Source organism: Apteryx rowi, unplaced genomic scaffold, assembly GCF_003343035.1.
Source record: "Apteryx rowi isolate R43461 unplaced genomic scaffold, aptRow1 scaffold_57, whole genome shotgun sequence".
Taxonomy (NCBI): domain Eukaryota; kingdom Metazoa; phylum Chordata; class Aves; order Apterygiformes; family Apterygidae; genus Apteryx; species Apteryx rowi.
The window spans coordinates 1,296,089-1,321,321 of NW_020450838.1; the positions used below are offsets into that span (position 1 = coordinate 1,296,089).

The 25,233-nt window shown below is 42.2% G+C and overlaps 1 protein-coding gene across 1 annotated transcript in view; it reads right to left on the reverse strand.

The window, feature by feature from the left end:
* PDIA5 (protein disulfide isomerase family A member 5) overlaps positions 1–25,233 on the reverse strand; it is a 99,464-nt gene that overhangs the window by 21,207 nt on the left and 53,024 nt on the right. Inside the window, exons 13-17 of the mRNA XM_026082191.1 lie at positions 12,314–12,384; positions 11,094–11,257; positions 10,587–10,711; positions 10,255–10,267; positions 8,321–8,451 (exon numbers count right to left, since the gene is read on the reverse strand). Of these exons, the coding sequence (XP_025937976.1) occupies positions 8,321–8,451; positions 10,255–10,267; positions 10,587–10,711; positions 11,094–11,257; positions 12,314–12,384 (504 nt within the window). The remainder of the gene's footprint in view (positions 1–8,320; positions 8,452–10,254; positions 10,268–10,586; positions 10,712–11,093; positions 11,258–12,313; positions 12,385–25,233) is intronic.

Below are 25,233 nucleotides of genomic sequence, written 5' to 3' on the forward strand. Positions count from 1 at the left end.
AACTGCAGAGATAAGAAGCTGAAAACGGATATACTGCTTAAACCAACACAATTCGTGCAGTCACACAAGTTATTGTAACCACGGGCAGATTTGAGGAAAGGCATTTGGAGATGTTACTGAGAGGTTAATTTGCTTTTGTTCTACCAGTACAGAACTGGAGGGCCTTTTAATGAATATCTGGAACCAAAGCTCATTTTATGACATGACCTGACACACAACATAATCATATTCCCAAGGCACAAGATATTAATAATTGAGAGGAGGAGGATTTGAAAAAGGTCATGAGGTTTTCAGTTAAGCATCAGGTCAACCAGGGCTTGCCCCTCTACTCTCAGCAACGACAGGCAACCTACTACCAATTTCACAACATGCTGGTGGGTTTTGATTTTTTTTACCCCAAGCTATTTGAACTTTTACTTTATCAACTTTAAAAAGAAACTTTATATTCTGCTCTGGACTTTGAGGGAAATCTTTAGATAGATGATTTAAATGCAGCTGGCTCTCTTTTAGGGTACCAAATCAACTAGATCTCTTAAAAGGTTCCTTTCAAACCTATTTCCTGATTTTGAGAGAAAAGGGGATCGTAACCACTTTCCCAACACACACCATAGAAACGCACACAGCGCTGAGGGGATTGGGAATTCCTGAGCAGTAACCCCAGCTCTGCTGTCAGCGCTCACCGTGCTGCTCTCAGACAAATCTCAATTTCTCTATCTTCATTTCCTGAAGAGTGTATTTGGCACAATTATAGCATGGATGCTGTGAAGACATATTAGTTGTTTGCACAGCCCCATGAACTCCAGAAGTGGTGTGCAAATGCCAAATAGAAATTATTTTATCTACTATTGGTGCAAAAGATGCAATTCCCCCCTCCGTGAAACAACAACAGGCACCCAACTTATTACTGAAATGCAACAGGAGCGAGGAGTCCAATTTACTTCAGTGCTTTTGAGCATCTTGGACAAAAATATTATTCTCCACAGCAGAACTACCCTGCTTGCCTTGCAACCATTTGGGATAGGAACGATACACCCTTAAGTGGTCTGTGACCATGTGGCTACCCAGAACCCCCTCTTAGTGGTCTCCAAAACCCTACTTAGTTAAAAGTTTGTATAGCATGAAACTGGCAGAGAAATCACCTACTGGCTGTTTTCTTTCGTTAACCCTTGAAGAATACTCATTCACAGATTGAATATAACATGCACTGAATAAAAATACAGCTTTACCTATGCACTCTCTCTGTGCAAACTGCATTAGCATCACTTCTGTAGCACGTTGTGGGTATATAGAGGAGAAGGGGCATACATAAACCCAAATCTTTAGAAACCACAGCCTTAAACATGAACAGCAGCAACATAATCATCAGAACAGGGCAAACTGCAAAGGTGAGAAGAGGGGAAAGATCCAGCCCCAAATCCCTAGACTGTTTTATCCACTGTAAAAGGCAAGGACACAACTAATTGCAGTGAATTACAAATAACATGACAGCAACTGGCACTTGGCACCAAGCAATCCTTTAAGATGCAAAGCTGTACAGCAAGCAACCACCGGACTGAGGGTTAAGAGCAATAGTTATATTCAGAACAAAATTAACGTGTCAGTCCCAGAACACCGGGATTTTCCAGATAGACTCTGTCACCACCCAGCTGAGCACAAACAAAGCTGAGGATCACAGTGGTAACTCTGTAGTTTTAGAGCTAGTCTCTACTCTGAGCACTTCTGCCATAGCTACGTGCAGTCCAGTGAAGTGCCTCAACTTCTGAGTTAAGCGTGGTTAAAACCTGTTCTCCTGGTACTAATTAATATCCTCAACACAAGCACTAGGGCTAGCAGCAGCTCTGACAGCCTGATTGCAAAGACCGCTCTATAAATTTATCCCTTACCAAAATCAGCCCATTAATGGCCTCTGTAGCATCAGCACTGTTTACACTGATGGGAAGGCATGTTGCTAGCATGAGTCTGCAGCGAGAGCACCAGTAATACATGGGAGAAACAAGGAACCAGCAGAGCTAACAAATCGAAATTCTGCAATGCCAGCCCATGCAGGATTTGAAGCCTCATTATCGGAGGCCCCAGACATAGCTTCTCCCTTGGTCAACAACCAGAAAATCCTTACTGCGAGGGTTTTTGCCTTGAAATGGATTCTTTCTGTTCAGCATGTTTTAAATAATTTTTGATAGCTTAAGCTTCATTTACAAGCATGCACATTTTGCTCATACTCTCTGATAGAGCCTTCTAATGAAAACTTAACAAGATATGGTTGCAAATGAAGGGAAAACTGCTTGTTGTAAGCCCTTCTGAGGCTGTTACGGCATACTGTTACGGCTGCTTTGTTCAAAAATTACTGGGAGATAGGAGATCATTCAAACAAGCGTTGCATTTCAGTGCATTTGGACCTATTAACTATTGCATATTTTAGCCCCTCTGTGCTCCCTTCACATAAAACTATGCCATCCAGGTCGACTCTCCATGCCGAGACCTCRACCAGTGATCTCAGGCCCATGAGTCACTGGCTGAAGCCTCATGGTCGGTCTAAATTATTCTGCCCCGTTGCAGCAGTCAGGATTAGCCAGAACACAGCCTAATCTCACCAAACCTTCCTGCAAGCAGTGCAAAGGCATGAGGGCAGAGATATGGTGTAGCCAGCTTTGTCCCAGCCTACTTCAAAACGGGAGGAAGRAAAAGGAAACATTACTGCTTTCTTAAGAAAAGCTTTTTGATCAGCTCATGTTATAAGCAAGCCAACAGGGCTGGAGGAGCAGACAGGACCTATCTGTTAGCACTAATAACCAAAGCGCTATCTGCACAGGCTGCGCACACAGTGCAATCCACTCTGGCACGGACTCTAAGTGCTCTTCTGATACTGTATATTCCTTGATGCATAACCTGGACAGAAGAAACTGGGAAGTTTTCTCTGCAAAAAGATAGAAGGAGCATACCAGATTACAGGAATAGAGTACCAGGATGAACAACATTTTGAACAAAACCTGTGGGTAAAAATTAATGCACGTTGCTGTAGCTCTCAGCATTTTATGCACTACTGATGGGATGCACAGGGATGGGAAAGGCTGATTTATAGTTTGGACTAAAAAAAAAATTTGTTCCCTCTCTGATTTGTTATTGTTTGCTATCCACAACAATATCTATCAGACAGTGATGATGTCTCTGTCAAGATTCCTACTTGACTTGGAGCCAAAAAACAGTTTATTTTTGTCAAAACAATACCCAGTTTCTTAAAAAAAAAGATTCAAACATCTTCCCAAACTCTTTTGCAATGTCATCAGGTACAAAACAGATGAAGTGCCTTCATTTACTTCTTCCATCTCTAAAAGAAAAAGCTTACAAAAGAGTTAAGCTAAGAGCCAAGGAGAGGTACATGTCCTAATTGCACATCTATTTGTCAACACACAGCCACTAACTCAATACAAAAATACCCCATTAAAATTGTCCTCAGTAAGGTTTATATGCTGAGTGTTCTTTGCATAACCCCTGTGGGTCAGGCTGCACCAGAGAATAATCTTCTCCAGCTGACAAAAATAATTTCAAGTGAAGTGAAAGTTTTGCTGCTGAACAGAGAGGCAAACCAGAAAGCAGCTCCCAGCAACAAAGTATTTATTAAAAATATCCATTCTGTGAGCCCTGTTGAGTCCCACAAATTGAAGTCATTTGGCAAGTTAATAACATTGGCAATCGCCGTCCTTACAAACCATTAAAAGGGAGCATTTTCCCCCTATTATTTCTCATTGCTGCTGAAAAATTTATTTATTTTTTTTAAGAACACTTACCTTGCGTTTTTACAAAACTAGGAACTGAATGTATTTGCTCAGCACAAAGCCCTTTCCTTAAAAGTGTCCAATAAAAAAAAAAAAGCACCTCTCCCATCATTCAGACCCACTAATTACTGGATTCTATTATGATACAACTACTGCTCCTGACACAGGGGATTCATTTGTAGCATTGCTGGAGGTAGCTCTCTTGACACAAAACAATACAAACGTGTTTTCACGTTGGTCTTAATTCTTAAGTACAATCACCGCTGGACAGCTATTCACAGAAAACAATAACTAGATGGAAAGGGTGAAAAACACCCTTTAAATTTGAAACTCTAGTGCTACTGTTCCTAGAATCAACGAATTGCTGAGGATGGGAGGGATGTCTGGAGATTGCTTAGTCCAACCTTGAACAATTTGCATTTCTCTATTTCACTGGAAAATGCCGACCTAGATTCACTCAGTTATGACTTTTTCCTTAATTCAGTTTGAGTAATGCAGCAAAAACATCCCCAACTGAGCAGATACTTTATTTACTGCAATTTCTTTGCCCTTTGTGATTCTGACAACTAATCAACAATCGATTGCTTCTGTTTTGCAGTTCTCGGTGCTACAGTAGGAGCAGGTTAAAATCTAATGCATTGGCGAAGTCAAGTCTTAATTATCCGGGGTAATGGAGTGGAGAGAGCCCACATAAAAGTAAAAATGCAGAGAACAAAACACATTCAGATAGTCTACATGAACAAACAGTGAGGACATAAGAGAAACAAGAAAGAAAAGTCAGCCCGTTGATCCCAGAAGTAGCATCAATTCAAACTGGTCAGTCCAGATCCCTACGCATTTAATGCTGCAGGTCTTGAAACAAGCACTGGACACAGCACCACGGAGTACAGCGCTGTCACTTCTGGGCTTAGCTGGGTAAGCCTGGGGGCAAACATCATACTTCTCTGGGCTGGGTCTATTCTCGTCAGTTTGGCCCACTTCCTGATTTGGTCCACAGCTCCCAAAACCCAATCATCCACATACTAGGCTGTGTATGCACATCAAACCAAACTCAAGACTAACTGGCTCCTCTCCTCTTTTCTGGACCAAGTCAAACAGTTACAAAAGGAGACTTGTAGTTGGTGGTAACCGGTACTCCAAGGGCTGCTCTACAGAGATAATACAGACACAGGTGCCATAAAGTTTGGACATCTCCTAAAACACCTCTCAAATGCTAGTGCAACAAGCCTGGTGCTCTCAAATGCCCCTCAAACCCTTCACACCAGGCCGCAGGACACATAACATGTGCCTGTGGCACCATACTTCACTTTAGCAGATTGCAACATTGCTCTCATTATTGTAGGCATTTTGAACTCAGGGATGAGGTAGGGGGACAGCAATCGCATCTAAGGACCACAAGGGCCCCACATAGGTCCAGAGAAGATCTAGACCTAGCGCTGTGCAGCACAGACGCCGCCAGCCCTGAGAAGCAGGGACAAGTGCCAGCGTGCACCACTAGCCTGCATGGCAGGGTACCCTTCCTGGTGGCAGCCACAGAGGGTACAGACTGAACCAAGGGACACCAGGATGAAGATCAGGTCAAAGGCAGTTATTGGTACAAGTAGCATCAGCTATTCTGCAACTAGCACTTTTGTCCCAAGTCAGTAGTGACCAACTACCTTTACGGCTGTCCCTTGTCCCAAATCAGGCATTACAGTGCATGGAAATGCCACTGCGGAAGGACGCAACATGAAATCAGGAACATTATTCTCACTGTGGGTGCCAAGTCCATGGCAGTGGGATTTTTCCAGCAATTTCAAGGGTTTTGATTCACATTCACAGTCCTTAAAAGACTCCCGAAGCACCAGGTTTAACCTTTATGCTTTGACCATGTTCAGGGTGATGGGCTAATGAGTTCCCTATCTTTTCCAGTTGGATACAGCAGTATTTTCTTCTGGAGTTAAATCACCGTGAAGCACTGCTCAGTACCATTAAAACATCGCTCARTTCAGTCCAGAGTTATCTGTACAGCAGCAGATTGATGGTTCTCTTATACAAACTAAGTGATTTGGGCTGGAAGTTGCCACAGAAAAGCCAGATCTCATTTTAATTCACATGTAAGATATAAATCAGTGGCCTTTCCCCAAAGGTTTGTCACTAACTGAAAGCTTTAAAAAGGTCAGAATATTCAACTTACTGCTTTCAATTCTAATGACAGATGAGAGATACATTTCTTAGCATAAATATTTATATATAAACATATTTTATATATGCATGCATACACCCTCCCCAATCTTAAAATATCTCAGCATATGTGTAAGTGTAACAAATACTGCCATAGAGTCACAAGTGAATAGAGTAACATACTGTGAGTCTGCACTGACCTAAGATGTGGATCTGAATAGAAAAAGAAAATTATTGGATATAATGGGACCTGGCAATTTTAGCTGTGCTCCTTCTGCACTAAAATAAGCAAGTTAAGACTAATTGGCGATGTAAACTCCAAGAGGTCTCAGGATTGAGAAAAGGGTAAACAAAAGCTAATCTAGCAAATTTAGCAGGAGGCACATTATCACTGCAGAAAAGCAGAAAAATAGAATGATTTGTACTGTTCTGTTGCATTAATAATTATTTCACAGAAACTAGAGACTTAAAATATTCATTTCCTACTTCCCACTGCATCCAATAAAGGACAGGCTTGTTGACTCCAGTGTTTGTGTGTGTGTGCGCGTTATGCTTAGCACACAGGCACTTTCAAATTTAGAACAAATCTAACACATCAGAAACCGTGCATGACCCACATACAGACAACACAACAGCAGTGCTGTCTGAGGAGTTACGGGAAGTCCAGAAGTGGTGGTTTCAGTTAACACCTCTGTCTTGTATATAGGTGGTCTCACGCAGCACTGTATCCGAAACAGTGCAGGAAGAACATGTCTGAAGGGCAGTCTCAATGAACCCAATGGTCTCACATCATGCAAATCTTGCTCTTGCAGCCCATTAGTACACACAGGGCAAGCCTGATCTTTATTCACTACTCCTGGGGTAAGGGTGGAATTCAGCCTTCGAACAATGGTGTCATAATTTGCCCATCAGGCAAGTTGACTCATGCTTTCAGCCCCGAGAGCTACATATTCATTGCACTTAGTGTCTTTGTTATAAACACTGTCCATAAAAAAAAGACAAGACAAAAATCTTAAGTGCCTTAAAGAGATGCACCTGAAGAACAACAGAGGAGTAAGAGCTCTCTCTTCTCCATGGAAAGTGGCTCATTGGGTAAAGAGAACTCAAGAACAGCAAATTTCTAACTCTTACCATTTCGTGTACAATCATTTGATTTTGAAGCTACAACTTGCTCTTAACCAGTTGCGCTCCATGAATCAGAAATTCCTGGCACATGGGCAATTTTCAGTCAATAGATGGTGGGAACTGGAGTTGAGAAAGGATTAAGTCCCTTTCTCTTTTCTTTTACAACCTTCCAGAAATCTCTCTTCTGAATTCCACCCCTCCCTTCTCTCCACATCTCACATCCTGCAGGACTTTGCAGGAGCCCAAAAGCATTCATGTTTAATTCTCTAATAGAAAAGCAAAATAAAAGGCTGACTGTTTAAAAATTAAGGACCTGAGCCTTTTCTTCCTTTCTAGAAAACCCCTTCATTTTTAGGGGAACAAGTTAGTAACTGCTGTCTAAAGGTTATCAGTGAATTGCAGGGATGGTCATGCGATGGGGAAGCATTTTTTCCTGCAAAATTAATCTATTTAATATCTTCTCCCTTTGACAGTCCCCTCAAAAGCGAAGAGCCTGAATTGAACCTGCCTTCCTCTAGGACAACACAAAAAAATAGAAGAGACAATTTCTCTAGTTTCAGTAATACCATGAGAATCAGAAGGAATATCCAGAGACAAATGGTACCTGCATATGGCATATATCTAAAGAAGTCATTTAAAATGAAAGGCGGGGAAATAATTTTCCTCCCATTCACCTAACTTATGAAGGGCTTGATTCAAAACTTCACTGGAAATATGCTCAGGAATTTCAAAAAGGGAGTGTGTGGGTGATGTATGCAAAACTGTTTGGGAGGGGGAAGCTATGCCCATAATCCAGGTGGTGATTTAAATGTAGATTTATTACTGACAAAGTTCCATCAGAATTTGTTCTCGGCCTGTGGGAGACTGATTCTCCCTGCACCACTATATCGATTTCATTACTGAAGTGCTGCACTAATGAGCCAGGCTCTGTGGGTCCGTTGTACTATTATAAATGGATCACATTTTGTTACGCGGACCATAAAATGCAGCAGAGGAAAATACATCCGTTTTCTTTTTGTTTCCCTGCCTACTTTAGTGTCTGCATTAGCACAATAACTCCTTAAATAAACACTGTACATTGTTTTGTTTCCCATTTATGAAGATTCATACAGTAGTGTCAAGGATGGTCCCATGCAGTTACATTCAGAATCGGCTTTTTACCCCTACGTAGTCTGGGGACAGCGAGTGAATTAATTCAGGATTTCATAAATTGTAGCATTTAAATCAAACCCAAACCACATGGAGAGGTTTTTACTCACATGGGGCGTAGAACATGACAAGCGTGTGCTTCTTCTTCTTCAAGGACTCCCTGAAATCTTCTCCAGCAAGGTGCATAACACTAGTTTGTTTTTCTTCCCATGCAGGCTCGGGTGGAGGTGGTGCTTCAGGACTAGAAAAGATGGGGAACGAGATTGGTTTGAAAGTGTTTCTGAAAGCATGTGAAGAGGCATCACAACCTGGTCACAACTACTATGAGGGAAACAAGGTAGAATAATCCTTCAGGGTACCTCTGCAGTAGAAAAAAAGTGCTCAATATTTCCAATGCCAGGTAACAACAAAAAATGCTATGTGTTAATTTCTGTAAGTCAGTAAAAATACAGTTTAAGTGAGCCTACTCAGGCATATCAGATTGCAGAATAAAGATTTCCTATATTGCACCCGTTATCTGGCAGAAAGAACATTGCTCCTATATTACTTTGTCCATAGGTATGAACTAAGAACAGCAGGCAGGGCAATCAAAAGGCAGCTGACACAGGGCAGCATCTTCCATTCAAACGTTCGCCGCATACTCTCTATCGCTATCATGCAAACTTCTATAAAGAATTTCACGACCTTCTCTTGAATTCTAATATTAAAGTTTGGATACAAAAAATCAGCATCGTTCCATTTGGAAGACTGGGGGTAACTGAACTGGAATATTTTATCTTGATAAAGAGAATGTCAGGTTTTCAATTATGACTGCACATACTGACTAGATCAGAGCAATGCTGCACATCTAGAGCACCTCTAACAAAACTTCTGCTATTCACCAGCTCACAGACTTCTCTCAGACTCATTAAATTCATTCCTGCTGTATCTTAAATAAGTGATTACTTATATAAAAGCATCAGAATGGAGTCAAGGTATAAAGACCTTCATATGTTGCCTTGGTAATAAATTAGCTTTTCAGCCTTTCCTGTCACTTTGAATGACACCATTTTAAGTTGTACCAGGGACATAAAAACTAAGTGGAGAACACCTCAAATTTTAAAGTTCTATTCAAGGTCATTTGGTGGACATCCATCATATTTCCATCAATACTGATTTGCTCCTTGTTAGCCAAAAGAATTAGGACAGCTGGTCTGAATCGCCACATGAACACAGTTGGTGTGAGCTATCATCAATTGCAGGTAGTCTGGGGTGTGACTTCATCTCACATAGACCTCCCCAAGCTGGCCTGAAATCAGCTACTCGGATACCGCTAACAGCGTAGTGAGGCAGCGCAGAGCACAGACACCACGAACAGACTGGGGACCGAAGCTGAAACCTGCACCGCTGTGACTAGACCACTCATTTGGAGAGGTTTTTCCACAAACRTAACTTTATTTCCACCTTGCACCCCAGATGCATCCCTTTTTCCATCAGCTTCAGTGGAGCTGTGACAATTTTACCCCAGGTCAACAAATAAGGAGCCCACTTTATTTCTGTCTCTAGTTGGAAGAGTGGCTAGTGGTTAGGGTAGGAGACAAGCCTATGTTTCTCCCTGCGTTACTGACTGCCTGAGGCTGCAGACAAGCCTATGTTTCTCCCTGTGTTGCTGACTGCCCGAGGCTGCAGACAGAAGTCTTCCAGTGGCACAGCTGGATCTGGAAAAGATTACCACCGCTACCCTCTTCATCACTGCTGCTTTACCTAGACAACTACGTGAGCGCTCTGCTTAGCCCACTGGAGAAAACCCTCAGGTAAGTAGCGTAGATCACCAAAGTGAACAGGCGGTACCAACCCGGCTGCCTAGCCCAGTACAAATTAGCTAGCACTCAAAACGCTCCAGCAAATGCCTAGGGGAAATCGGACAGTGATTAATATCCATTACTGACAAAGCATCCTAGAGCTTGAATAAGCAAAGYGGCCAAGGGAATGCTGGGTGCAAATGTAAAAAGCAGACAAAACTTCCCAACATGCTACAAAGATGCTCCCAAGCTGTATTTCTTACCTGATTTGAGGCACTCAGAGATGTAGATTAAAAGACAACAACAACAACAACAAAAAAACAAGAACAAACAAAACCAAACGGGGGGTGGAAAAATTAAGATTATATTCCTCATACCAACTGTGCTTAATAGTTAAAATGACTTAAAAACGTCACAAAACACAGATGCATTTTCATTGAATAACATGGAAAATATACTATGCTTACAGTACTTAAATGAATTACACATTTCATTCCAAAATACTTAAAAGACAGAATTATACCAGCAATTTTCCTCTTTGAAATAAGATTATTTTTATCATACATCAAACATAACTCTGCATATTTTAACACACCTCCCAGGAAAAGTTGGGAAGAACACAAAAGGTGCTGTTTTGTTGGTCTCAGTGGCTTTCCTTCAGTCCCACATAACTGGTCATCTACGTATTGACTCTGAAATTGCTGGAGGGGGAAAGTACAACTACAGAAGATCAGTAGCTAAATAGTGAAATCTGCTGCTTAATATAAAGAGGGAACAACAAATGTTCTGTTTATTTTTCAGAGCCACTGGCATTCCTTCTCCAGAGAGAGGCTTAGGGCATATTTGAAAAATATTTATTTTGGGAAAGAATTACCAGGACAACTATGAAAAACCCCACAGCAAATAAAGGATTTGGTGTATTAAAGACCATAATTATCATACATGTTTGTGTGGCTTTCAATACTGGAATTCAATTTGTTTTTGTTAGCAAGGGATTTAAGCAGTCGATGAAGCCAGGTTTAAGATTTACTTCCTTGCAAAAGCAATCTTCAGGAGCCCATAGCCACGAACCTGAATACTATCTCAGACTCTTAATACTTACTTCAGCAACCAGTCAATGATCTTCTTCTTTGTTCTGAGGTGTGGCAGAGTGTATTTCTCCTCTCCATCCTTAAAATACTTCAAAGTAGGAAATCCCGAGATGTGGTATCTTTCTGCCAGTGCCTTGTTGACGGTAGCATCTACGGCTGCAAGGACACCCGGACTCTAAAACAGAAACCACCACCTGTAAATCACAGCAACACACTCRCACACAGCTGCGCACTCCAGGGCAATCACTTACACTCTAGGTGCCTTTGCTTCCTCAGGCACACACTAAAGATGCACAGCAAGACACAGAGGGCCGATGCAACACCAGGAAGGGATATCTTATGATGCCAATATAATTAGGGTATTCTCCTCCTCTTTTCTGACCAGATTTCCCTGTCACAAGTCACTTTGTAAGAGCCTAAGAGCTGCTCCCGGGAGAGGCACTCCCTCCCACCAAATCCATCCACTTCTCCCAGAGAAAGGAGCATTGTTAAAAGTTTACTTCAAGACAAATCCCCCTTTCCCTAACTTGCAGGCATCTTTACATCAGCCACCTTTACAGTCAAGGGAGAAGAGACACTCCTGGGATGCGATTCATCTGATTTTTTTTGCACATCTCCCTCTTCTTCTCCAACAACTACAAAGGGAATCCAGGTATCTCCACTGAAGATACCTAAAGTCTGGGGGGAGGGGGGGGGAGAATTCTGTTTCTGTTCCTTTCATGGCATATACAGAGTGAGACTGAATCAGTAAGAGTAATAATCATGTTACTGGACCTCTGTTCTCCACCCAGTCATGCTGATGGAGCACTTACGATGAAGCTAATGGAGTGACACAACCATAAAACCAAGATATTTGAAAGAGAGATGGACCCCTTTTGCTTTTTTTCGCCAAATCTAATTCATAAATAAAACCCTATGTTTCTCCACACTCAATGTCTTTAAACAATAAGGGAAAAAAATCCATTTTGGATTTGATCATATTATGTATAAGGCCTACAGCAGAATACATAAACATTTTTCAATTTTGTTTTTGTTCAAGACAGAATGTTCTTTCTAAAACTTTGGCAGGGCTCATGCATTAGCGATGAGACTGTACTTTGGAAGCACATTTTGAAGGGTCCTGTGGGAGGATGAGAACAGCTGAATTTGTTGTAGGGAGAAAAGTCACTTTTATTACTCCAGTTATTTATCACTGATTATTTGAAGGATATAATAATGAAAATTAGCTTACATCACTGGCTACATGGAGAAACTCTGCAGCCTTCTCATATTCTGGTTTCATTTTCTTACAGTGCCCACACCCTGCCAAAAAAAAGGAAGATATAGCCAATTAAATTGTACACGCCATGGTTATTCATTGACCCATCCAGTCATTATCAAAATCCCAAACCATGTGGTAGAGATTTACTGGAATTTAGTATGAGTTTACTTGATTCATTTGTAAAGCTTCAGTATGATTTAGGATCATTTCCAAAGTAGTCACCATAGCTTAAGCAAAGAATTTAATTTATTAAAAAATAATAAAYCCCCCTGCATTCACACCCACACTTTTTCCCTACCAGAACATACTATGAACACAATACTCATCAAGTCCATTCCTTCTAGCATCTTCTTGGGTAAGACACAACCTCACCTATTTCAGTTTCCAAATCTTTATCTGCATTAAATAGAAACAACACAGACTCTCACGTGACTTGCTCAATTTAAGCTGAGGCTTATACTAGCATAGCTTAATTAGGTAATGTAATTTGAATTAAACTGCACTGATAATAAGCCCTACTTTATATTGGTGCAGCATGTCCCTGTAGCAAGGATTTGCACTGATTTACTCACATCAGTGTAATTACACCACCACATATGTTCTCAACGTAAGCAAGGCCTGTAAAACTGAGATAATGGTGCTTTCTCACTTGTGCGAAGTTCTCCAGAGATCTCCCATTACTTCATTGCTAAGTRCTGACATTACAATAAAGTAAAATGAATGCATGAGTGAGGAAAAACAGATTTAAAACAAGTTATTTGGGTGTAAATTAAACTGCTTTCATCTGGTGCAATCCCCTCCAAGGCTTCCAGGCAAGCTGCACGTTCAGGAGTGGGTGAGATTTCAGCTGCAACGTCGAGTTGCACTTGAGCAACGATGGTGCGATCCTGTGTGCGGGCCTTGGGGGCAGCCTCCTTCATCGCCCTCCCGCAGCTCCTTCCATGCCCGCCAAATGCCACCGCGGTCCCCGGGGGCCGGAGCCAAGGAGGATGGGGCAGCACGGGCAAAGAGCTGGGGCTGGCTCCTGCAGGTGGGCTGGYGCTGGAGGCGCGGAGAGCTGTAATTAGACAAGACCCAGCGGATGCAAGGCGTTCGCCTGCGCCTCTCTCCRCAGCCCCTCTTTTCTCTCTCCAGCTGTTATTGCTGGAAAGCACGCTTGAAAGCCCAGACTTTGCTGAGCTTTTGAAAGCCGTATCTGAAAATGCAGCTAAAAATCTGTTTCGATACCACTTCAGCAAAAGCAGTTTCTGAGGTACACAGGCAACAGGGCTATGACTATTTTTATACCATTGTTTAAAAGAAAATAAACCAAAGACTCCGAATCTCAGCGCTGATTTGATTCCCACTAATGGGATGAATGACAAAGTCAGCAGACACAAACCTAAACCTGAACTCAACCAGACAAGCCTGAACTCGGCCAGACAACCGTGTTTTATAGAGCACAAGCTGAAGAGTATTCACAGCCTGGAAGTGACAGGACATGAAGGTGCAACTTCCCTGAGGCAAAAAGGGACTTCGGGAGAGCTCCAGCCACTACAGCACATCACGAAATGCTCTCCAGGCATGTTTATAGCACAGTCATTGCTGCGACCGCAGCACAGAGAAGATATAATTGAATAAAGTCTGTAAATCCCACCCGAGAATTAAGGAAAATACCCAAATGGCTTGTCCCACACTGAACTCCGGTTTGAACACTAGCTAAGGTCTGTGCTGTTTAGTAGTTTGTATAGTGACTGCAGCACTAAAAAGCCCGCTTCCTTCTCATGAGCAAAACCAGGGTTTTCATGTGTTAGAAGCGGCAAAACAAGCTGATCTCAGAAGTGCTGGGAGAGTTGGAGGAGGACGTTTTGCTTGGTTTTCGCACGGCAGGGAGAGCACATGGGGCCAAGCCTCAGGTGACAGCCTCAGAGGTGAACTCAGGAAGAAGCTGGAAAAGGCTGAGAACAACTTACTGTCTCGGCACTGCTCTTGGTTAAGAGTATGAAAGAGGGTGGCAAAATGATTTATTTGCCACCCACAGAAAACTTGCAGGCATATGGCTTTCTGGAATGGGCTGACAGTTCCCTTTGACACCTGCCTGAATTGATTTATTTCTCCTTTTAGGAGCAGGGAACTTCATTCATTTTGTGCTCTTCCCCACTTATAACAAAGGTGAAGTTGACTGTATCACAGCTCAGATAYCTGGAATTTGAATCATGGCTCAGATACCTGGGAACTTCACTGAATTAGCTAGCTCAAATTTGTAAGAAGAAAAAGATTTTTTGAGGGGGTACCTTTGCCTTGGTAGATTTTACACGGTGTGTCCCCCAACCAGAATAAACTTCATGCTGTGTGCTCTCGCTACTGCATGCACACTTGACCTAAATTATGTTCCACAATCGTTAATATTAGATCTGATCACGCAAAAGCAACAAAACAACCCAAGCTTTCACCATATCTATGCATTGAGGAAGTGTGTGTGTGTGTGTGTGTGTGTGTAGGGGGAAGTTAAGGATACTTTGTCATGGAAATTAAACAATCCAAAGCCTTTGAAATGCATGTTAAGTAGTATCCTGGAGAAAGATATTCAGACTATAAAGTATCACAGTTCTGGATTCCTTCACAAAGATTACATTGATACAGCACTATGGACTTCCATAAAGCTTACTCACTCAGGACAAAGGGGAAGAAGGATCTGGTTTCTAAAGATGTTTAAATACAAACTGAGGCCCTCAAATCTTGCTCATGCAATGCTTGTTCCACCAATGACAGAAAATAGCATGATATTCTAGTCTGGAAAAAAGCCACCATGTTCCACTGAATCCAAAATGGGAAAAACAAATCCCAAGGGCTTCTCCCTCAGTAAAAATATTTACCTGGCCATCTTTAAGAGATTTTTGCTATTCCCTTCTTTTGCATTCTACTGCCTGCTTTCACCTACCATTGAGGGGAGTGGAGATTTGACCTAGAAGTCAGATCTACACATTGCATATCAATCCATCTCTCCTATGATTATTTATCCTACCTTTCAATAATCTTCTGAGGATTACCATTAAATTCAAGGTCAATGAAAAAGGCATTTAAATGAATTCCAAGGTCACTGCCTTTCCTTTGAATGCTACACTATGCTGTTCAGCAGCAGCTGTATACCTCTGTGCTAACCTCCTCTAGTTTTAGACATTTTCCATTTATAAAAAAGAACGGGAAAATAACAACAATCCTGCAGGTCCTTAACCCAGATGCTCCAATGTGCTGCTTAAGGTCTGCTGGGATCGTGGATGGAGGCCCACAGGTTTTGCAGCAAGCACCTTTGATAGGTGTGTTCTTAGAAAATGCATTGTTGTTTTAAGTGTATACTGACATTAAAAGCAAAAATCTAAAAAAGGGAAGTGATCTGTTCAATCCTGGTAGAGAAAGAAGAAGGTTACAGTCAACAGCGAGGATGTCCTGCAGCCTCCTGTGACCACTGAAGCCCTCCAGGTCTCTCTTGGTCAAGGCTGCTGGGAGCAACCAAGGGACAGTAGGGAGTTGTAGGCAACTGCACACGAGGTTGGTTGTGGCCTCATTCTCTGCTTGCAGAACACAGGGAGCTCCAACAAGGTGAAAATAAGGGTTACTCTCCATCCTGTGGGATGAAACCAGTCCTGGGCTCGGCTCCTGGCTCTGCAGGCTCGCTGAATGATTCTGGAAAACTCATTTGACCTCTCAGTACATCATCTTGCTCCGCTCACACAGGACACCCAAGTCTGCAAGGCTCCATGGTGCCCAAGGGGAAAAGAGTACACAGAACAAGCGTAAAGCAGCAATATTACAAAACAGGAAAAAAAGTCAAAGCTTACAAAAATCAGTGTTAGGACATCTGGTAGAAGGCAGGCTCTTGCTAATTGTTTTTAAAACGGATGCCTAAATGAAGTAAGAGTTCTTGTTTCCCAGTTCATTTACAAACAATGTTCTCATTTGCAGTACATAGCCACGCAGATAAACAGCTCCTTCCTTCCTTCCACGGTTGCTGTCACATAGCTCAGCTGCACGCCTGGAGCAGTGACAAGCAAAAGTCTCCAGGTTGTTCCAGTGCAGAGATCAGTCATCTCCCACCAGAAACCCACCGCAGACTAGAGGACGCTGCTCAGCCTGCACTTCGTCCYGCCCAGAGCGAGGCCGTACCTGAGTGCAGAGGCAGAGGCAAGCATGGACAGCGCGATGCTGCTTTCGAACGGCAAGCAGCACACAGACAAGGAAAGGCAAATGAACGTGTCGAGCAGCTCACATCTGCAGGACTCACTACAGGAGTTACAGCAGTTGTACTGACTAGGGCGCAAATAAAGACAACTATAATTTTCAGTTTCAAACCTTAAATTAAAAGGCTGGGTAGCAGTTTCTCTTCCAGCACAACAAATTGCACACAGATACCAGGATGGTGCTGGGAGCAGCAGAGAGATAAGTCACAGTTAGTGGCCTGCCACTGTAGACAGGCAATCAAGGCAGAAGACCATTATTAGAGGAATCTGAGTATTTCAAGTCTTTCCTCTCTAGGACCAGTGTAACAAGCAGCTCACTGCCACACTTTCCTCCTCACCTGTAAGATACGTACATAAGCACACACCCTCCTCTACGGCATCTTCTGCGGCTTAAAGACTTCAGGGACAGAACTGAGTCTCTTACACAGAAAAACAGTTTTCACTAAACAGAAGTGTGGCTTTTTCCAAATAATTATCCGTATTTGTTCATGGCAACCTATTTGGCACTGCTGTAGAGACTCGCAGTACAGAGCACAGTTGCTCCAAACTCTTACAAAAGTGCGCTACTAACACAAACACTTCTATTGTTAAAAATATAAAGTTTTGTCTGAAGAGGACAGGCAGAAAACTGGTCAACCACCACCAACTAGGCTACTGCATACGCAGTCTTACTGCTGTCCCCAGAACGTAAATCTCTCTGCTTCTTTGTCATTTATTGTTTACTTCTTTCAGGTTATTATGGCTATATAAACAAACACCATGCTTTCAGTCACGTCTTCTCATTTCAGCACAACATTGGCTGAGGATCTGAAGTGAAAGAAGGTACGTGACAAACAAGATAAAGGCCAACATCCAGGTGACTGCGGATAAGGAATTTCTGACTGAAGAACCCTAGAGACAAACTAAATTGCAAATAAAGATTTTAAAGAATCATTAAATTTCTGCTATTGGCAGGCTGCTTGGGTACTGCTATCATGCACCAGCTATTTATTGTATCATGCCACCTCCACATTCATCTACAGCTGCATACCACAAATACTTCTATTAACCTGACAGGAAAACATAAATTTGAAGCCCAGAACATGTCCTGCATTCAGCAAGCAGGTCATTGGGAGGTCAGACTACATTCATGGAAGACTTAYGGACAACTTGGAAGAAAAAGAAAGACCTCAAAAACTTCAGATTCACCTTAGTTCCCTAAACACGTAACACAGGGTTACCACTTTGATTTCTCCATTGTTAATCCCAGAGCAGTGATTTCTCAACACAGCAGAAGAGCTAAAGTTTGTTCGTRCCCTGTTTTTAACTTTGAATCATATACTGTAACTATACACATAGAGCAAGAGTAGGTGGGCAGGATGGGGGAAAAAAGACCATTCCTTGGAGCTAGGGCAAGGACACGCAGTCCCAGCCTCCACATCACCTATGCAAGAATACAAACATATTCTCCTCTGCCATGAAAGCCCTTAACACACAAAGCTTTCTTATGCATCATATAACAGAGTAGCTCTAAGGTTTGACATGAGACAGCTTACAATTCTTTTACCATTGTAGAAGAGCATAAACTGCAATGGCTGCAGATTCCCTTGCATAATTTAACCTTCTGCATTGCAGACATCTGATGGGAAATCACCCACAAATTTGTCAGGGAAGGAGGGTGCAAATAAATGCCAAAAGCAACTTTTCCTCCCCATCATCAAGGGTTTGCACGTGGAGCTGTGATGGTTCCACACCTACTTAATAGTTATAATGGCCCATGAAACTTGATTGCCTTGTATGCAGGCCATAATCAGATCCCCAGGTTTTTGCTTACAAGTTCACCCCGTAAAGGACCAGGGGCTTAAGAAATTTTATGTATTCTTCTCTCTTCATACCTACTCTGAGATATAGATAAAAATATAAAATATATATATTATTATTAATTTATTATTATTTTTTTATACCTACATCAAACCATCCATCTCCCTCTCAAGAGCAGCACTGCCCTCCCCGGCACAATTCCAGGGGACTTAATACTTACATTGAATTCAAATATTCATCAGCTAGACATGTAAACTGCTACTGTACTCTAAAGAGTAGACTTAGTTTGACTAAATATGACATTTTTTAGGTATCAGTGACAAGCAAGCAGCTTTGTGGCTTTACAAGAGACCAAGTCTGTAGAAGTTCAGCCTGGAAGGTAAGGTTCTGAGCAACTAAAAATATGGAATTAGAATGAAAACACTTCAGCAGTTTGGATTAGTGCAGTCATGCTASATCTACACAGTTGCGGCCAAACTGCGTGGCTGTGCGGGCTGCGCAGTCCATCCTAGCGGCAGGAGAGCAATAGGGTGCCTCATGCCCACCCATACCACCAGCTGCYGGGCATGACCACAAACTCACAGCACACTCAACCTGTGCGTGCAACGATCTGTGCAAATCCATTGACGCCCAGTACACGCACACACAAGGAAGCCCCTCTCTGCTTCCAGCAGCAATTCGGTCCCATGCAGTTGGGACAGAAAATGCCTGGAATTTGGCCACTGCTTCTCTCATCGGTGCAACTCACTACTACAACAGCAACCCCATCCCAGCCAGCCTCTCTCGGAAGCAGCTCACACAGGTGTTACATTCAATCAAATCTGGATTATCTTTTCTGTGCCAGCATAGCTGTTGCCCCAAGCATCCCAGAAGTTGCTCACCAGAAGAAAAGATTCACAACAGCTTTTAGACAGTTAAAGCTTTTTTGTTTGTTTGTTTGCTTGTTTGTTTAAAGAGACACTCAGACCACCGCATTACATAAGATAAATCAGATCAAACTTAAAAGAGAGCTTAACCAAGTGTATCCTCCAGGAATCCTTTCTGMATTCATGCCATTTTCACAGCTCCAGCAGAAAAGCTCCCTTCAGCCAGCAACAGACCACAGCAGAGGAAAATTCAGAATACAGAAGGGTGAAATAAGAGCGGATCTGTACACAGTGCTCACAGGATTTAAAGGAAGATGACTTTTATGACCTCCTACATAACACAGGACAAGAAAATTCATTTAGATGCTTCTGCCTTCATTTCTGGTCACACTGGAGCATATCTTCTTTTGACATAAAGGCTCAGGGAAAAGGGTAAATATTCTCCAAAGCTAACTTCAGCCACAGGCTGCTACCTCCCAGGGCTCCCTAAAGAGTTATGTGGAGACAGAGATTTCTGCTCTATATTGCCCTCAGAGAGAGGTCACTCTTGGCATTTAACTCTACAGGGAGCCCTGGGTGAGCCAGGTTCCTGAAGTCAGCCTTTGAAAAATACACCCTCCTCTCCCATGGCACCGAATCCAGCACATGTCCAGGAAAGCTCTTTAAGGCTAATCTTCTTCTTTAAATTAAAAACAAATAAACAAAGTCTTACAGTTCCTTATTTCCATTCCAAATTTGGCTTCAGCCTCCAGCTACTGGAGCTTATGCTACATGTATATAGCCTGTCAGTCAAAGCTATATGGTGCAACTGGTAGAAATCAGGGTGCAACTGGTAGAAATCAGTGTTGGGAGACGATGGTGCCTCCTACCATCCCTGTTGGGTGGGAAAAGAAGCAAAGGAAGATGGATCAGCTGGCACCAGGAGATATGAATTACACCTCCTACACTAGCTTGGAGGATCACGGCCCTGAGTAGGTGTTGARAATTAACCTTCCCCTATTGAAATGTGAGAGAAACTACAGCATGGCTGCCTTTAAGGTGAAGTTGTTGAGAGTTTATGAAAAATACCACCAGAAGGTTTCCTTCTTGATTAGACCATAATTATTCCACATCTTAAAAAAAAAAAAAAAAGTCCCCCTCCCCCTCCACTGCCAGATGATCAAGAACATTTTGCCTTGGGAAGGGAAGAGAAGCTGTACTGCTTTCCCTCACATTCCCACCCCACTAAGAAAGATTTTACACTTTAGATTTAGTAATGACAACGTCACATAAGGGAGGTTAGACCAGGGAGTCGCGACTGTCTAGTTCAGTGAAACAGCATAGCAAGCAAATGATCAGCTAGGATGCAATTTGTACAAAACATCAGCAAAATGGATGCAATACAAAGATCTTGCTAGGAAAGCTAACTATATCCCAAAGCCAAAACTGAAGATTTGGGGGTAGGGGTATTAAAGCAATGTTCATACTGGCTGTTACTGAAGTTACCAATAAGAGGAGGCAGCAGGAGAGGCATTATGCAGAACGTGCACTTTTTGTCCAGAACTGGGGCAAAAGTAGTTGCCAACTGAGATACATTCACCTACTTCTGAGAAGTGTGGTGGGATGCTCACTAACCACAAGCAGTCAGGACCCCAGAAGATACACCTCCACCATCAGCACAGTACCTCAATATCAAAGCAAGGGGTTCATTTATGAATAACCCAGAAAGATAGCGTCACTTGCCAAGTTATCACCCAAAAGGGCACAATGAGCAGACAGACAGGAAAGCAATCTTTCACTATAAATTTCTCTGCTTGTTATTTGCCCTTTAAAGTAAGTTCCCTACTCTCCCTTCCACAGGATAATAAAAATTCAAGCCATAAATTATTAAGGAAGATAAACTTGATAATGAAAACTCTGCTGGTAACGATTCAAATAGCAGAGATATTGTAAGGCACTTTCCAAACGTGAGCTCTGCACTGTATATTAAGTTCATCCAGGCAAGGAAATTAATTTATTTCAGAAGAAATAAACCTAGCTACTTTAATTCTTAAAACAAACTCTTACTGTTAACAGTCATTAGAGGCAAGCAAAGTAAACCTAGAAAAATAAATTATGCTTCACTCCTATTGGAACTTAAGGGCTTACAAATACACTGGGGTGAAGTCTGCAGGAATAAAGTCACCTGGTGCACACACACAGAGGCCACAGCAAAAGCCCAAGAAAAAAATCTCAGTGCTCTGGGTGGTGCCTCCGTATTTCATGCCCGTTTCATCTCCAGTCAAGCTGGGCATGTTCAGTCAAAACAAACACAACATCACCCTACTGAGCTGACATTAATCTATCACTAAGCAAGACTTTCACTAGACAAAAAGGCCAGCTACAGTTACAGCAGTCCTTTAAAAGACCACTTGGATGAATAATTAAATAATCTGCTAAAACACCCTAAGAAGGGGAGAAGAACAGGGTGAGTCTTTCTTCTGCTGTCACTTTTCAGCTGACCCAGTGGTTTCCCCAGGAGCGGGAGCCAGTCCTCTGCAGTAGTCTCATTTGGACAGTAAGGACTTTTTAGGAAAGAGGGAAAGCAATAGTAAAGGGAGAAATGAAGCAGCAAATCCCCAAAGAAACTAATGTTCCCTTCACACCACCTGCCACACATTTACAGGAAGATTTTTTCTGATTAGAATAGCCTTCCTAAATGTCTTCTTTAATAGAGAACTAATTGCTCCCTATTGGAGGCTAGCAGGCAGCGATGCATTTTGAACAAATTTCCCAAATTCAACAGAACCGAGTATCTATGGTTCAGCTCCATTCTTTCCTCCTCTACTACCCTTCTGCATACTCTTATCAATTCCCAAAATTGCTAACAAGGAAGTTATTCAAACTCCACTCCCAGTCCCCTCACCGTCTCCAGAGCAGGACGGTGACACAAAGCAGGTCACATTCCCGCTTGCAGGCAGTGCAGCCCCAATAGCACTGAAAGGCTGGTTTCACTGGTCTTCCTGTCACGAAGCTGAACCCCAGAAAGCCAAGGCTCCTCCGTTGTGGTCCAGGTGTGGACTTCAGCCAGGCTGCGAGCCATCAGCCCTGGTGGCAATAGTTGTTTGAGCAGTGCATTCTCCCCGACACATGCAGCTCTTCCTCAACAGGGCAGCCAAGCCTGTTTGTCTTCAACAAGTCGACGAACACGGAAGGCACAATCCTACATCCTTCAGGTCAATCAAGTATTTGCAATTTTCTTTTCAGTTACAATATGCCTTCCCATACCAATTATTGCAATACCAGAGGCTCTCAGAGCCTATATGTAGACCACTACATAAAACTCCCACGCAAGTTGAAACGTCATATCTCTGCTTCTCAGATTGGAAAGAGACAAAGATTTAGTGAACTGGGTCATGGTTTTATAAATTGAAGCAAGGGAAGGGACTAAATGTGTATATCTTCAGGCCGAGGCTATTATTTTTATCACTGGATCATCCTCTTTTATGACTTTACTCAAAGAGCATGAAATACTTCAAAATGACAATCATCTTATACGAACTGTGTGCTACACAATCAAAAGATTGACTGAAAAGAAACAGTAGACTGTCTCTAGTGTCCTCACCCCTTTCACTGGGTATCCCATCAAGTTTTACTGCACAATCTAGTTATTAGAATTTTTATACTCTCCCCTTTCTTATTTACATTAAGTACCACTAAAACCCCACATTGATTTTTATTTTTAAACCCTCAAGAAACGGTCATTAAAAAAAAGTTACTGTGTCAGGTTCTTCATTTTCCTGGTTTGCTGCATTTTCAATAACTCCTGCTTTAACATGTGTGCCTAAAAGCCCTACTGAAAACTGTTACTGTAATTAGTTTAATGAGGCATGTCATTGCATGAAACTGTTTACATTCCCCAAGATTTCCTTTGCTGATATTTAAATATGTATACTATCAAGCAACACCCTGTTGTAGATTTATATGTTTTTAAAATATTAATCTAGTCTGAGTTTTACAGTCCTTATCTTGCTGAAATCAACAGCCAAAACTCGTTCATCTCACTAGAAGCAGAATCAGGAGCCAAGAATTTATCTGGCTGATGTGAAGAATCTATCTGTTCCCAGAGTGTGCCAGTAAGGATGTTAGGAGTTCAGCTAAGAAGTATATACATACAATGAACAGAAAGTTGGCACAATTTATGCTTGTTCAGGAAAAAGTTTATTATACATTCCATTAAAAATGCATTAAGGCAACATTAAAGTTAAGCACCTAAGGGATGCAAAAAGTCAAAAAGTGGTATACCCAAACTGAAGCAGATCTCTTCCTTTCACCTGTCTATCCAGACTCTTAAAACAGCAACACTCCTCATCTGAGTGCCCTCGGACAGCAATTCAACCTTGAAGTGATTAGGGCATTACAACCTGTCCCCAACCCATCTGAGATGTGCACTCTTCCACCAAGAAACGATACACAGCCAGGCCCTGCCTACCACCTAGGTGATGGTCCAGGAGGAGTTTACCTCACTCAAAGCTTTCTCCAGTTACTCTGAAAGCAAGGACAGGACTTTCACTGGCTCTGGTAGGAGCAGGATCAAGCCCACAGCAAGCATCTTGACATGTGCATGGTCCCTGCATACAGACCCATGGACCGGTAAGTATAGCTGTATCAGGTGGGTATGGCATCTGGCAACCTTACAAATACACAGCCTTACACACTACAGATTTCCAGTAATGCTTTCAGTCTGCAGCTAATCAGCCATAAAACTGCTTGCCTTCATTTTCTCCTCTGATTACAGCATTACTGAATAATGGTCACAAGTATTTTTAAAGCACTGTCTATATGGAAAGTCCAACTTGAAAAGCAGAGTCCATACGTGAGATTGGATTGTCAAGGCTTATAAAAAGACCTTTCAGGAAACTTGAGAACAAACTCCTGAATGAGGGCTACATCCTGCCAAGCTTTCAACTTTAAACTCCCTGCCCTTTTGTATAGTTAAAACACACTTTGAAAACACTGGTCTTCTCCATGTCCTCAATGCTTCTACAGCATAATAAGCCCTTCTCATACAAAGCTGTCTTCAGCCAAGGAATGATCAAACTTATAAAGCTGAAAACAATGGCGAAGAGCGCAAACGTGGAGATACTCGAGCAGAAGGTAGTACTGCTACTGCTGACACTGCTCCTGGGAAGCTGAGACCTACCCATGTGGACACCACTTGGGTGCAGGCCTCTTCTCTGAAGCTGCCCGACTTGGCTGATGCCAAGGCTGAGGTTTGAAGACAGACCTTTGGTGATGAAAGACAGTCTTTTCCACCTGAACTAAAATACCACCATCAATAAAGGCAAGTTCAAGCTTCTTATGAAGAGCAACCACTAGAGGATGACAAAAAACTAAGGAGTCTCCTAGCATGTGTTCTCAAGGACAGCTTTCCCAGCTACCTACTTCTTCATCCTAGAGGCTATGCACTTGAAGGCTGATGGCAGAAATTGTGTATATAACCACAGAACGTAGCCAATATTTTATTTTAAAGTAACAAGTATGTCAGATATGGTGAGGACAAAAGAAATTAAAAGATATTTCCATCCATTCCACATTCAGTGCTGTTTGTTATTTGGATAACCCAAAAATCTTTAGCCTCCAGTGGTGTCAACTACATTGGTTTCCATTAAAAGGGGAGGGGGAGGGGAGGAGAAGTGTCTTTGACTGAATCATGAATCAGCGTGGAAAAAACTTCAGAAGTTTTTATTTATTTATTAAGGGCTGACAGTGTCGCAGTGCTGCTGACCTGTGCTGGAAGGGCTATTTTTTCAGGCTGCACAGTAAATTAATTCTTTAGCCTTTTCAACCCATGGCCCTTCTGTAGAGGCTGCCAACAGAAATACCAATTAGTGCTAACTGCAATGGTAGCTTGTTTTCACAAGGAACCAGTTGGGGTCTGAAAGGGAGACTTATTTATAGCTGTAAAACCCAGTTAAAAAAAGCAGATTTGATTTTGTGTGCACATTTTGGGTTTGCTTTACTTTAAATATAAAATAAGCAATAGCTT